Source organism: Pleurodeles waltl, chromosome 1_2, assembly GCF_031143425.1.
Source record: "Pleurodeles waltl isolate 20211129_DDA chromosome 1_2, aPleWal1.hap1.20221129, whole genome shotgun sequence".
NCBI lineage: Eukaryota > Metazoa > Chordata > Amphibia > Caudata > Salamandridae > Pleurodeles > Pleurodeles waltl.
In genome coordinates, this window is record NC_090437.1 from 1,027,360,485 (window position 1) to 1,027,375,839 (window position 15,355).

Here is a 15,355-nt window from a genome sequence, read left to right on the forward strand (position 1 = left end):
TCTAGTTTCCATGTTTGGAATGTGTTACTGCTCTGGGATGTGTTTTCTATTACTGTATAGCTTCTAAAACATTAAACAAATACCGTTATCAGAATTACCAATATCAAACATCCATCATAATATAACTAAAGCCTAAATTCCCAATAGCAGACTCACTTTTCCCATATTTCCAGAATCTTTTATAAAACAAATACTGTACTTTTACATCAAAATACAGCATGTAATTTGTGCAAGTCCTTGATTTACTGTTTGCCTTGCTGTTAATGGTTTCCACTGTTCGATTCTTAAAAGTTCCATGAGAAAAAACAATGTTTGCTTCACAAAGTTCTGCAAAATATTCTTGTAACAAAGAGCTTGAATCACAATGTTTGTGGAAGGTATTTCGTTTCAAATTGTCTATACACAAATCCAGAAATTGTTGTCAAAGTTCGTTCAGGTAATAAAGTTTTGCACTTACTTGTTGCTGGCAAGAGATACTGATCAGTCTAACCTTGTCTTCTTTCTCTTTTGCAGGTTACTCATAGGAGAGAGGCTGAAGCAAGGAGGAACCGGAAACCAGAAGAAGGAAGAGCCAGAAGCTGCGCCCATTGAAGTCAATGAAAGTCTGTAAAGAGCAGGAGTGCCAGCGCCGAGGGATCTGTTCTCAGGTAAGCGGGAGGTAGACGAGCACAAGCACTGGGTGAGGCTCGGGGGATGCCTTTTATAGACAGGGCTGGGTGTGGTTTGAAGGGCTGGGTGTGGTCCTCACATGCTGCACATGTTCTTGGAAGGTGTGCAGAGCTGGGTGTGGTTTGAAGAGCTGGGTGTGGTCCTCACATGCTGCACATGTTCTTGAAAGGTGTGCAGAGTTTCAGTTATTATGCAAATGAGTTGGATTAACACATGGCCTAGGGAGGAGTGTTTTAAAGAAGCCTTGGTAAAAGCAAGGCCCAATGTGTAAACAAAACAGCACATTAAACAACATACACAGAAGCCTAGGGGGGGGGGAAGGTGAGATAACAAGAAAGGCTTTCAATAGTAAGTTTAAAAGGGAGCTATTACAGAACCCACTAGTGCAGTGAGAGGGGACATGCTCTTTGCTGTGTACAAACCCTAACAGTTGCCCCCCTCAAAGGCCCTCCTACAGGACGGGGTTTTCCTGGATTTTTTAAATAAAACCGTCTAATCAGCTGTGGGGCATGTACATATGATGCTGGTTCCCATCAATTCTCAGATTCATCATATCCTTTCCATTCTACTAAATAAAACAGACGTCCACTAATTATTTTTGAGTCTTTTATGCTTTTCACTTCATATTCCAGATTTCCCTTAATTGGTATGGGTGGAGGTGGTGGTTCAGGTCGGGTTTTTGAGTTGTACGGCTTAAGCAAGGACACATGGAATGTAGTATGTACTGGATATTCTTTTGGTAAATCTAATTTTACTGTTACCGGGTTTACTATGGCAGTTATACTAAAGGGTCCAATGAAACGTGGTTGCAGCTTTCGGGATCCCTCTATGTTTAGGTTCTTTGTGGAGAGCCATACCTTGTCACCAATTTTATACATTGGGGCCTCAGACCTGTGTTTGTCTGCTTGTCATTTCATGCTTTCCTTGTACTTTAATAAATGTTTCCTGGCTTTGTCTTGTATGTCACCTAACCTCGTTAGTCTATCCGTTACTGTAGGCAACAGGGAATCTTCTAACAAAATGGGTGTTGGCATTGGTATTAACAAGCCGTCAGGAGCCTTATGAGAAGATTTATGTCTTGCACAAATTGGACAGGTAGTGACAAATTGCTTAATGTCCTTTCTTATAGTGTCCCACCAAAAGTGTTTTTGCACATTTTCCAGGGTTTTTACCCAACCAGGATGACCTGCCAATGGTGAGGCGTGATGCCAAATTATCACCTGTGTTTGTAATTCAGAGGTGGGCACTAACAGCATGTTGTCGTGATACAATAAACCTCGTTGTATTGTGTTATGGGAATCCTTTAACCAATCCTGAGGTGCTATTTGCATGTGTGCATTATATAGATCTGTGATGAAATCCTTCTGTTTTACTGGTGCCAACAACTTTTGGGGAGGAATAATGGGTTCTCCTATTTTATCTTGTTTCATGTCTGAGGTATGTCCGTATCTAGATAACACATCAGATTGAATTTGTTGTGCACCTGGTCTATAGGTTATAACAAAGTCAAATGTGCTAAAAAAAATTAACCAGCGCATCTGACGTGGTGTTAGTGCTTTAAATGATCCAAAAAACTGTAGGTTCTTATGGTCAGAAAAGATTGTAACTGGGTACTTGGCTCCCATTAAATGGTGCCTCCATTCTGAAAAGGCTACTTTGATAGCTAGTAGTTCCCTTTCAGCCACAGTGTAATTTTGTTCAGCTGGCAATAACTTTTTGGAATAGAAGGCTATAGGATGTAACTGGCCATCTACTACATCTCGTTGAGAGAGAACTCCTCCTAAAGCTACTTGTGAAGCATCCGCTTCAACAAAAAAGGGCAAGTCAGGATCAGGATGTTTCAGAATTGGGGCTGAAGTGAACTTTTGTTTTAGGAGTTGAAAGGCGTGTGCCGCCTCATCAGTCCAAAGAAATCGTTGCCCTTTCCGCAACAAGGTAGTTATTGGGGCCGCAATGTCTGCAAAATGTGCAATAAACCTCCTATAAAAATTGGCGAAACCCAGAAATTTCTGAATATCTTTTACAGAGGATGGTTCTGGCCAATCAGCAATAGCACTGATTTTCTTTACATCCATAGTTATTCCTTGAGGTGACAGGCAGTATCCTAAAAAGTCCACCTTGTTGACATTAAAAGTACACTTTTCTAACTTAGCAAAAAGATGATTTTCTTTTAACTTTGATAATACTGCACGAACATGTTGGGTATGTTCTTCTGAGTTCTTAGAGTAAATGAGGATGTCGTCTATGTATACTATGACACAAACGTCCAGGAATTCGTGTAGGACCTCATTTATAAAGAACTGAAAGGCCGCAGGGGCATTACATAACCCAAAGGGCATTACTGTGTACTCAAATAAACCAAACTTTGTCTTGAAAGCTGTCTTCCACTCATCCCCCTCTTTTACTCGGACCAGGTGGTAAGCTCCCCGCAGATCTAGTTTAGTGTATACAGTAGAATGTCTTAATTGATCCAACAACACAGGTATTAGAGGAAGAGGATATTTATTCTTTATTGTAGCCTTATTTAGTCCTCTATAATCGATACACGCGCGCAGGGATTTATCCGGCTTCGGGATAAAAAAGAGTGGAGATGACACCGGAGATGTGGAATGACGGATGAACCCAGACTGTAGTAGGTCATCTAGGTAGGTTCTTAAGTGTTTGGTTTCTTCGTCAGTCAAAGCATATACTCTGTTATTAGGTAAAGGGGCCCCTGGGATAAGATCTATACGGCAGTCATAAGACCGATGTGGGGGCAGCACACTAGCCTTTACTGGATCAAAGACGTCTTTAAAGTCCGAATATTCAGGAGGGAGACTTGGTTCATCTTGTGTAACACTAGCACAGTGTAATACTGTGCTCTGTTCTGTACCTGCTTCTTGATAGCAATTGGTTCTACAGAAAGAGGAATCCAAAGTAACAGTTCTATTCACCCAATCAATTTTTGGGTTATGAGTTGTTAACCAGGGTACCCCGAGAATCAAACCAAAATTAGGAGTATCTATCAGATCAAAGCTAATCACCTCTGTGTGCCCGTTCTGACAGACCATAACAAGTGGACTTGTTTGTTTTGTGATTAATCCAGAGGTCAATTCTGACCCATCCACTGCACATACTGCTTCTGGACAAGGCTTTAGGCACATAGGAAGTCCTAAGATTTCAGCTAACTTATTATCCACAAAATTTCCTGTCGCGCCTGAGTCCAGTAGGACAGGGAGAGAATGCCTCACTTGGGTAGTAACAATTAAAACGACCTGAATTATGAAATGTCTAGGTATGTGCGGTACCCTGAAGGCTGCAGCATTAGAGGTTTGATTAAGATGTTTTCTCGAACAAGTAACCTCTCCCCTTGTCGAGCTTAATCGTTTCCCGATTCAGTTGAGGAGGTGGAGGAAACAGCACCCTTTCGGGGAGTTTTAGGTTTTACTGGACATTCTCTGGCAAAGTGACCTGCCCTGCCACAATATAAACATAATTGAAATTTTCTCCTTCTTTCTTTTTCCTCTGATGTGAGTGGACCTCTGAGTGTCCCTATTTGCATAGGCTCTGGTTCAGGGAGTTTATTATCTGTGTCTTTCTTCTTGTGTCTAATAAAAGTTAACCGTGATTCCAGTTTGTATTTATCTCCCTTTCTTTCTCCTAGTCTATGTTCTAATTTCACAACTAAATCTACAAAGTCCGAATAGTCTTTTGGCAAATCAACGATATGAGCCAGCGCGTCTTTTAACTCGTCTCTCAAACCTTTATAAAAAAGGGAGACACGCTTTTCTTCTGGCCACTGTGTCTCGGTGAGTAAACGATGAAAACTAGTGAGATAGGTCAATAAATCCTTGTTACCTTGTTTAAGATTTAAAAGCTCATTATCACTTGCCTGCATGAAAGTGTGTTTTGCAAAAGGCAGGTCATGGTACGTTTAAATTGATTCCAATTATGGAGGATGGGATCATCTCTATCCACGAAAGGAATTGACCAATTGGCTGCTGTGCCACCCAAATAAGACAAGACGAATGCCACTTTCGTATCATCAGTAGGGAACTGTTGTGGCTTACAAATTAAGTGTAATTGACATTGATTGATAAAAACATGGAATTTGTTACTATCTCCATGAAAACGTTCAGGTGCTGCTAAGGGCACAACATTAGGAACATTAACAGTAACCTCAACTGGGGAAGGCAAAGTTGTATGTTTTGATGGCGCCCCTGTCTCTGAGGAGGTTTTAAACAAAGGCGTAGAAGCTGTGTTCCACTGAGATCCCCTAAATTTATACCTGCTTAAATCCTGTTTTAAAGAGGTATTCTCCATCTTTAATTTCTCTATTTCCTCTTGCATATGTTGCAAGATGCCAGACACTGATTCATTATGAGCCAAGTCCTCATTTAGGGCCTGCGCCATATCCGTGACGTCAATGCCCTCTATTTCTTCCCCGGTATTCATCGTCCACCAGAACTGAAATTTTTTAAGGCTTGTGCTTCTGTCAAAGCCCAGCTCACCTGAGTTCTTGTTCAGTTCTGATGGAGGTTGAAGACAATCCGACCCCACCCTGAACTGCTTGTTCCAGCACACTAGTTTTTAAAACAGTGCACTAAGAACAGAAGCTCAAGGGAAGGGGGGAAGTGGATAAAATAAAAAAGAGAGACAACACCGTTCTTGCGTTTCCACTGTTTAAGTGCTGCACAAATCTGCGGCCCTTTCTGACTTCTGTAGAAACTGGTGCCTAATGAAACATAAACAAAGAACAGATAAGTGCAACCTATTCCTAAGTGGGTTCCTGACTATCCCTTTATTTACTAGAAATTCTCTTCTAAAAGTACCTCTTGGATCCTGGTCTCTAGTTTCCAGGTTTGGAATGTGTTACTGCTCTGGGATGTGTTTTCTATTACTGTAAAGCTTCTAAAACATTAAACAAATACCGTTATCAGAATTACCAATATCAAACATTCATCATAATATAACTAAAGCCTAAATTCCCAGTAGCAGACTCACTTTTCCCATATTTCCAGAATCTTTTATAAAACAAATACTGTACTTTTACATCAAAATACAGCATGTAATTTGTGCAAGTCCTTGATTTACTGTTTGCCTTGCTGTTAATGGTTTCCACTGTTCGATTCTTAAAAGTTCCATGAGAAAAAACAATGTTTGCTTCACAAAGTTCTGCAAAATATTCTTGTAACAAAGAGTTTGAATCACAATGTTTGTGGAAGGTATTTCGTTTCAAATTGTCTATACACGAATCCAGAAATTGTTGTCAAAGTTCTTTCAGGTAATAAAAAGTTTTGCACTTACTTGTTGCTGGCAAGAGATACTGATCAGTCTAACCTTGTCTTCTTTCTCTTTTGCAGGTTACTCATAGGAGAGAGGCTGAAGCAAGGAGGACCCGGAAACCGGAAGAAGGAAGAGCCAGAAGCTGCGCCCATTGAAGTTAATGAAAGTCTGTAAAGAGCAGGAGTGCCAGCGCCGAGGGATCTGTTCTCAGGTAAGCGGGAGGTAGACGAGCACAAGCACTGGGTGAGGCTCGGGGGATGCCTTTTATAGACAGGGCTGGGTGTGGTTTGAAGGGCTGGGTGTGGTCCTCACATGCTGCACATGTTCTTGGAAGGTGTGCAGAGCTGGGTGTGGTTTGAAGAGCTGGGTGTGGTCCTCACATGCTGCACATGTTCTTGAAAGGTGTGCAGAGTTTCAGTTATTATGCAAATGAGTTGGATTAACACATGGCCTAGGGAGGAGTGTTTTAAAGAAGCCTTGGTAAAAGCAAGGCCCAATGTGTAAACAAAACAGCACATTAAACAACATACACAGAAGCCTAGGGGGGGGGAAGGTGAGATAACAAGAAAGGCTTTCAATAGTAAGTTTAAAAGGGAGCTATTACAGAACCCACTAGTGCAGTGAGAGGGGACATGCTCTTTGCTGTGTACAAACCCTAACACTGTCATTGTCTTCTTTCCTGGTTGGGAGGGGTCTGGGCTGGCGCTTTGTCCTCACGCACATGCTGTATCTGCTGTGATTTATCCCTGCTCATGGGCCGGCTGTGTGGCCAATCCTCTTTCGAATGTCATACCACCTTGAGGATTGGCTTATAGTCCATATCTTGGAGCAACAACGGATGTACCATTTTGCTCACTCAATATCTCATATGTTTTCTGATGTTGCTAGTTGAAAGTTCGTTATTTTTCGCCTATGCTTTTTGTATGATATTGATTATGCTGCATGTGTCATATGCTGGGCCTCAGGGTATTGATTGGGATCATGCTATTAGACACTGCTGATTCCCTCTTTCCCCTCCCTGTCCCGCTCATTTCCACCCACTACCCTGAGGGAATACCCAGACGGCATAGGTTACGGGACTTTTGCCCCCACGCCGGGCCTTCCGAGGATCATGTTAACGTTTTTGGGCACCCACTGGGCCACGTTGTTTCAAATGCCCCCTTCTCTCACTTCTGGGGCCCATACCCTGCCCTCCCCTCGAAGCCTGTGGAGGAGGCAGCCATGCCTTCCGTGACCCCAGTGAATTATTCCGTTGGCACTACTGATTCTGGTGTGAAGTGGCTTGGACTCCATTTTTCTCTATTACTGTGGTTGGCTACCCCTTTACGACTACCTATCTGGTTGGTCGGCTGGAGTGTATTCCTCTCTTCTCCATTTTATAGAACAGTCTACTCCCATAATTATATGTTGCTCTCTGTCGCCCTTCCACGCTTTGACCTTATTGCACAATCTGCACTACCGCATGGCGCTACCTGTAGGGGAGGCCCTCTGGAAATCATATCAGTTAGCATAACGATTCCCTTGTCCCCCTCCCGATCCCCCCCGATGACCGCCCGGAGTGCTGGTTTTCCAGGTTTCGACCCGCAGTTTAACAGGGCTTTCGGTGACAAGATATTTCTCGATCACTGTAGTTATCCCCCCTCTTCTTCCCCATAGATTTGGTTCTTTTATTCTTTCTTTTTCTTTCTTTCCCTTTTGCTTCTCACACAATCCCTCTCTTTCTTTTGCTCCCCCATCTGTACACACTTTCTTTCTATTTGGGTGAGTATCATTTCTATCTATCCATCTCTCTCTCATTCCCTTCTTCTCTCGCTTCTTTTTCTTGGGGGTTCCCCCCCTTTTTTTCCCCTCTTCTTCTTTCTTTCCCGTGAGCGAGGGGTTTTCTCCACATCCCCCCTTCACCTCATTTAATTGCCCCACTCCAGAACACAAGTGCGCGGAGCTCCGCTGTATCTAGCTCCTTCGTACATCCATTGTATCACCGGTCACAAAGCTCCCAATTCCCCATAGATTGCGCTCCTATTCTACTTCATAATGGGGTCGACGACCCCGCTTACAGTTCTATCTTGGAACGTACATGGTATGACACACTATATCAAGTGTCAGAAGATCCTCTCTGGTCAAAAAATACTGACATTGCTCTTTTACAGGAAACTCACCTCACCCCATCTGAGTCAGAAAAACTCCGTAGAGACTGGGTGGGCAAGGTGCTTTTTAGCGGAGTGCCAGCTGTGCATAGCGAGATACAGGGCTCGGGGAGGAAATGCGGGGTTTGCGATACTTATTCGTCGATCCTTCTAGTTCAGGCTTCTTAGGACATGGAACGATCCGGAAGGGCGTTATGTACTGGCCAAGCTTACCCTCGGCTCTTCTATAGTTTGTATTGGCTCTATTTACGCTCCCATTGGCTCCAAATGTTCTTTTTTCCTCTCTCCTAACAGACTTCTGACAGAGATTGGTGCCTCCCAAATACCTGTTGAGTGGGGACTGGAACTTAGTACAGGATGTCATCTTGGACTGTCCAAGTGGCCTAGATACGGGCAATAATGCGGACTGGGCCCTTTTCCGTGACGTTCTGTCGGACCATGGTCTGTTGGACCATTGGCGCCTCTTTCATCCATCCGACCGAGAATATACTTTCGTTTCCACAGTACATGGGAGTCAATCTCGGCTAGACTACTTTCCAATCAACCACAGGTTATTACAGTTGATTAGAATATCTGAAATTCTTCCTGCTGCACTGTCCGATCACTCTCCGATTTTATTAGCTTTAGAGCTAGGGATGGCCTCACCGGGTCATAAGCCTTGGCGTCTCCCAAACTCTATATATCGATTCCCAAAGGGAAAAGTACAACTCAGGTCTCACATTGCCACATATCTCCAGAATAATAAGGGCTCTGTCTCCTCACCACAGTTATTGTGGGCGGCGGTGAAGGCGACCATCAGAGGACAACTTATGATAGATGCGGCCATCTCCAATGCTCAAAAGAGGGCCCAACAGAGTGAACTGGAAGCTTGTATTGCCCAGAACACCCGGCAATACACCCGAACGCCCACTCCAACCATTCGTCGACGCCTGGAACTAGCCAAAATGGAGCTCAACTCTCTCTATACGTCACAAGTGGAATATGCCTTACAACGGCTGAAAGGTCATCATTATGAGCACGGCGAGAAAGCAGGTAATCTGTTAGCCGCTCTACTCCGTCAGAGGGAGGCGGCGCTGGCCATACCAGCTTTACGCAGCCCCGACGGCTCGTTTATCACGCATCCACAGGCAATTGCAGAGGAGTTTGGTAGTTTTTATCAAACCTTATATACACCTGAAACAACTAAAGACATCGGGCGATTGGAGGACTTCCTTGATAGGGCAAACATATCATGTCTTTCAGATGAAGGTAGAGCACTCCTGGAGGGTGACATTAGCAAGGAGGAGATACAGCAGGCGATAGCCAACCTTTCCTACCATAAGGCACCCGGGGAAGATGGGTTCACGCCAGAGTTCTATAAATGGACGGGAGCAGATACCATAGATGCATTATATGAGGCATTTTGAGGGGCCGACCAGGCGGGCTCATTACATCCTCTTTCCAACAAAGCCTCTATCGTAGTTCTCCCCAAGCTGGGTAAAGATCCTCTTCTCTGCGGTAGCTATCATCCCATATCTCTTCTTAATGGAGATATCAAGATCCTGGCAGTGATTCTGGCATCTCGCCTCAGGAAGGTCGTCCCTTCTTTGATCCATCATACCCAAGTGGGTTTTGTTCCGGGCCACTCATCGAGAAATAGAGCTGTTCTAGCGGAATTTGAGCATCTTTCAGGCTACCGGATCAACTGGGATAAAAGTGAGGCGCTACCATTGTCTCCAGTAACTGTTCGTGCTTCAGTCCAGGGATTTTCAGTTAAATGGAAACAGTCACGTCTTCGCCATTTGGGCATTGATGTTAACAGAGGTTTGGATAACATGGTGGCATACAACCTGGATCCTTTAATTTGTAGTATGAAACGGGATTTTGAGGAATTGACTCATTTGGGCCACTCTATGTGGAGTAGAGTTCAGGCGGTGCGAATGGTGACCATGCCACGCTTCTTATACGTTTTAGGTATGCTACCCCTGCGAATGCCCTTGTCTCTCCTCCGAGAGATAAATCATCATATCTTGACTTTAGTCTGGGGATCCATACGTCCGCGGCTGCCTAGAACCACTTTGCTTGCCAGACGTGAGTACGGGGGTTTGAGTCTTCCCTCAGTGGAACATTATACCTTGGCACTACATCTTTCGCAGATGGTCTTTTTACTCCTGTACTCTCGGGTACGAGATCCGCCACATTGGGTGGAAATAGAACAAACGCTTTTGCGTTCCGGATCAGGACTCCAGGTTCTATATAATGCAGGCCCGATATCCCAAGGAATTAACAACTCCATGATTGGAGCCATGCAAAATGCATGGCGGCAAGCACACCGCTTATTGAACATAGATGCCCACATACATGACAGGGCAACCATATGGGGCAATAAAGGTTTTCACATTGGGGGAAAGACCATTTTTTGGAAGGACTGGTGCTTGAAAGGCCTCACACGGGTGGATCAGTTCCTCAAAGGGGACAGATGGAAGTCGTTCCCGGAACTTAAGGAGGAATTTGGTGTCCCCGAACATCACTCATGGCGCTTTACACAGCTCAGACATTGTCTGATGAGCTGTCTTGGGAACCCCCTTGGCGACTCACTCAATCCCAGATACTTCGTTACTTGGAAACCTGGGGGCAATTAAGGGGGGCTGTATCAGGCCTACAAGCTTTGTTGAAACGACATCTCTTCTCATTCCCCCTCCTGGTTTCCCTCAAGAATAAGTGGGAGGCACACCTGCAGGTCGAATACGATTTGGAGGATTGGGCAGATATAATCGAGGCCAGAGACCGCGGAGCATGAGAGGCCTGCTTGAAATTTAAAACGTTACATGACTGGTATTGGACTCATGCATGCTGTGACTTGCCTCATATTTTACACGACTTCCCGGCCATACAGCCTTTTTGGCGATCAGTGGGGGCTACCCTTAGAGAAACACTACCCATACCACCCTCCCTCACCCCTCGCCTTCTTTTGCTACATGACACTGGAGAGCTCTCTGAGCTCTCCAGGCCACAACGTCGCTTATTATACACCGCACTAGCCACGGCCAAGATATGTATTCTCAGATATTGGCGAGCGGCAATCGTACTCTCTCACGGGGAATGGATTTCTGCAATGTTTCAGGCAGCTTCCCACAAGCGTCTCATTTATGACTTACAGGATAAGGCAGACGTGTTTTTACAGACATGGTCACCCTTTCTCTCGGGGCCGGTGAACTGATTATCCCTCACGGGGATACGTCGCGGATCCTCTAGTGGCGCTGCGCCTTTCCGATAACTTTATCTTTATACCCCAGTACGAGTTGGTTATTAATACCCTTTTTTATTTTATGTCGGACCCCACCGAGTGCACACACACATTTTCTTCAATCCCTACTCGGTCCTCCCAAGACAATACCAACCATTTACCTCCATCTCTCTCCCCTTTCTTTCTACACGTTGGTCTCTCATAGACGTATCTTCTGTTCTCCTCCCTCCTCCCCTCTGGGTCAATTGTCCCCCCCTTGGTCACTATCATTATCACTATCACTATTACTATCATTATCATTCGCATTATCGTTATCCCTCTCATTATCATGCTAATTCTTTTCTACACCCTATCCCTGTTTCTGTCCTCTCTATTTGTCTCTGTACTTTCCCTCTTGCTTATGTCTTTCCAGTTTCTTTCTTTGATATTCTCTTCCTCCCCTTCCCCTCTCGCTATCATTTTTATTATCTTTTCATAGTTCTGTCTTTCTTTATTTGTCTTTTTAATTCTGTATTCACCCTTTTTGCCAGATACCCCTTCTTTAAATGAGACTTTATCCATGTCACTGCATACCGTTACTCAGAGACACCCACTCCTCTTCTCACGTGGCTCTCACTGGGGCACTCATTTACCTCAATTTCCCTCCTTTTATGGCTCCTTTCGGTTCTTTCCTTCTTTAGTCCACGGGAGGAATATCACTCCCCCCGCAAGCCCCATAGACCATCATGCCCCGTCTTTAGTCAGAAGTTCTCACTTTAGAGGTTCTACAATGTTATATGATGTCCATCCTCCGTTATTTGTCTGCAGCATTCTGACACTCCTTATCATCTCCTCCCCCACTCAGATGAGGGTTATTGCAGCTTTGGGACTTTTGGTGATGGGGTAGGTTGGAGAAGGCAGGTTTGTTAACCCTGTTAGGAATACATGTATTTGTGCCCTTTCCTTGGGCCTGAGATGAGGTAGAGGGGAAGTATAATTGCATAATTGCAAAATGGTGGCACTGACTTGTTCCTATAAAAATATGTTATTATATTATATTTTTGCATCACTCTATTGAGGTCTGGTATTATTATGGTATTGTATTATTTTGTTATTGTATTATGGACATTCCATGTAGTACATTCTAGTGGACGTTGTATGTTTTGGAAATCATTATTAGGTAGCAGATACCTTCAAGATGTTTTTCTAACATTGATTGTCTTTATTTTTCACCTGTTTGATATTTTACTGGTGTGGCTCTATTAGATTTTCAGATACATTATATTTGTGGATTTTGGAGGCTTCTTGTTTGCTTTTTGTATACTGTATATTGTTTTGAAATATGACAATAAAAATATACCACAAAAAAATAAAAACTATGTTCTCATATCTTATTTTAATAATATATAGTAGTCCACTGATTATCCACCAAGTCACCTGTACTGTGTCTTTTCTACAGTGGGAGGAACAGGCTGGGTAGCCACTGCATTTCAAAATGACAGCTTTCTGCTGTCTTTGTATGTCCCCTTCATGAAAATGTAATGTGTAATTGAACATTGTTTGGCATAGTGAGGGGGCAAATGAGCTGAAAATAGTTAATGTAACTTTTCTGAATAAGGGTCTCCAAAATGTGGTCTGCCCAAGGCCCCAAAAATCCTTAAAATGGCACTACATGGCTTACAGGTACATCAAATAGACTAAATTGTCAAAACATTTTAATAGCACCATTGTATGACCAGGACACATGTACAGTGGCTCGAATTGCAGTGCACAGAGTCACAAGACCAGAAACAATATGATCCAGAAAAAGGTGAAAAATCCAGAGAAGCCATGCAGAAAAGGTGACTCTCCTACACTTGCCTATTTTAAGGCTGCTTCGTTGACATTCCATGGCTGTTGACTTCAGAGTTGAGGATCTCAGTGATAAGCCAGGCTATTTGTGGCACCAGCTAATCCTATCTGAAGTTTAAGCTGATTATCTTTCATCCCAGTTACCTGCTGTATCTAACCATTACTTGTCTTTTGATGCTGATTTGAATGTAACAGGGTAGGCAATGAGGTCAAGCTTTTTTTGAGAAGTCTTCCAAAGCACTGGAACTCAATCGATTAATCTTTAAGTTTTAATAAGACTTGCTTTGTTTCAGTAAAAATAACAGAAAAACAGTTGTTCTCATCTCAGCATTTTCTGCATTGTTTTTCTGTTCGATTTGGGGCCCAGCAACTGTTTTTTATAGTACAAATTCTCAGAATGTTTCTCATTCAGAAGCTGCAACTCCAGAAAACTTTATGATTAGCAAAGCAACATTAAAACATAACATAGAAAATGGGAGATTTATCTAGGAATGTTGTCTAACACTGTAAACTGACAGGTGTCCATAGTCACAGAGGCTCATGATACCTAGTTATGTGAAATAAGCTGGGGTAAGCTATCCCTAGGTCCCGCACTGGTCACACACCTGAGTTGCCAATTGGCAGACATACATAGTTGGACTAGTGAATGTGAAGCCTGGGCTCTACGTAAAAACCTTCAGTCAGAGGATTCATGCTAGAATCATTGATGCATTCCAATTAAGTTGTTCTTGTACTGAGGTACGACTTGTGCCTGTTGAGCCAATGACAGACCTTGCTCCATGAATGTCATTTGTAATATTTTCAACAGGGCTTCATTGTCCAGACAAAAAAACGCAGAACAATTTGGACAACCTTGCTTTGTTCACCTCTGTGTTTTCCATTGATTACAAATTACGGGGCTCTTTTGAAACACCATCACTGACTTTGCGTAGAGTAATTTTACCAATTTCAACATGCTTGGGCTGAAGTTTTACACCTTTAATTTTTAACAGGTTGTCTCATTCAAAGGAATGTAATGGTTTCTTCACAACTAAGCTGACTATTGCCAGGGATTTGCTGAATGTCCTGAGGCTCATTGGCTGCCTGTGAAACTGCAATTCTCTGGTTTGACCAGAAGGGTCACTCTCTTCCGCAGCCTTTAGGTCACAACAGCTCTCTGTATGCTCCCACAAGTGTTTATTTTGGATAGGTATCTCTATAAAGGTCTATGACTATCATCTCCATCTGTTTTGTATAAGGTCATGATGATCACATGTCACTTTATGAACACCAAAAAATCTTGCTGAATCATTCCAGTCAAGAGCACACATAGGGGGTCATTCTAACCCTGGCGGTAAAAACCGCCAGGGCGAATGACCGCGGTCGCACTGCCAACAGGCTGGCGGTGCACCGCTGGGCATTCTGACCGCGGCGGTTCAGCCGCGGCCAAAAACGTAAAGTCGGCGGTGTACCGCCGACTTTCCGCTGCCCTGCAGAATCCTCCATGGCGGCGGAGCGCGCTCCGCCGCCATGGGGATTCTGACACCCCCTACCGCCATCCTGTTCCTGGCGGGTCTCCCGCCAGGAACAGGATGGCGGTAGGGGGTGCTGCGGGGCCCCTGGGGGCCCAAAAAAGAATTTCAGTGTCTGCCTAGCAGACACTGAAATTCGCGACGGGTGCTACTGCACCCGTCGCACTCCAGCAACTCCGCCGGCTCCATTCGGAGCCGGCTTCATCGTTGCTGGGTCTTTCCCGCTGTGCTGGCGGGCGGCCTTTTGGCGGTCGCCCGCCAGCACAGCGGGAAAGCCAGAATGGCCGCCGCGGTCTTGTGACCGCGGTGCGGTCATTTGGCGGTAACCGCATGGCGGGCGGCGACCGCCGCCCGCCGCGGTTAGAATCACCGCCATAGAGTCAGATCTAACATATCCTGGAAGATTATGTTTAATTAAAGAGGGATGCTATTTAGATCCTGGTGTCACAGCTTTATTTGATCCATCTGTCTTTGGATGTCTCTCCACTCAGTTATGTTTGTGCCACCCCTTTCGAATAGTCTTTCATGTGATTCTTTTTGGGCAGTGTGACCAATGTTATAACTGCCTGAAGAAGGCCAAAAATGCGCAATTAATAGACTGTTGCTCAAATGTCATCTGGTCATTGCCATTGGTTATGGCTGCTATTTGTTTCAAGACTTGTTTCTAGAGCAGCAAGCATGGCAGATTAACAGGTTTACCCCCATCC

At 44.2% G+C, this 15,355-nt stretch overlaps 1 protein-coding gene across 6 annotated transcripts in view; it reads left to right on the top strand.

The window, feature by feature from the left end:
• LOC138247518 (toll-like receptor 6) overlaps positions 1 to 15,355 on the top strand; it is an 89,673-nt gene that overhangs the window by 15,417 nt on the left and 58,901 nt on the right. For 2 of the 6 annotated variants that reach the window (XM_069202099.1, XM_069202103.1), the window contains exons 2-3: positions 514 to 647; positions 6,012 to 6,145. The exons of 3 other annotated variants lie outside the window; for them this stretch is intronic. Coding sequence is in view for 1 of the 3 variants with exons in the window: in XM_069202103.1 (XP_069058204.1) it covers positions 6,095 to 6,145 (51 nt within the window). In the remaining 2 variants the exon portion in view is untranslated. The remainder of the gene's footprint in view (positions 1 to 513; positions 648 to 6,011; positions 6,146 to 15,355) is intronic. One more of the 6 variants, XM_069202100.1, reaches the window with a different exon arrangement.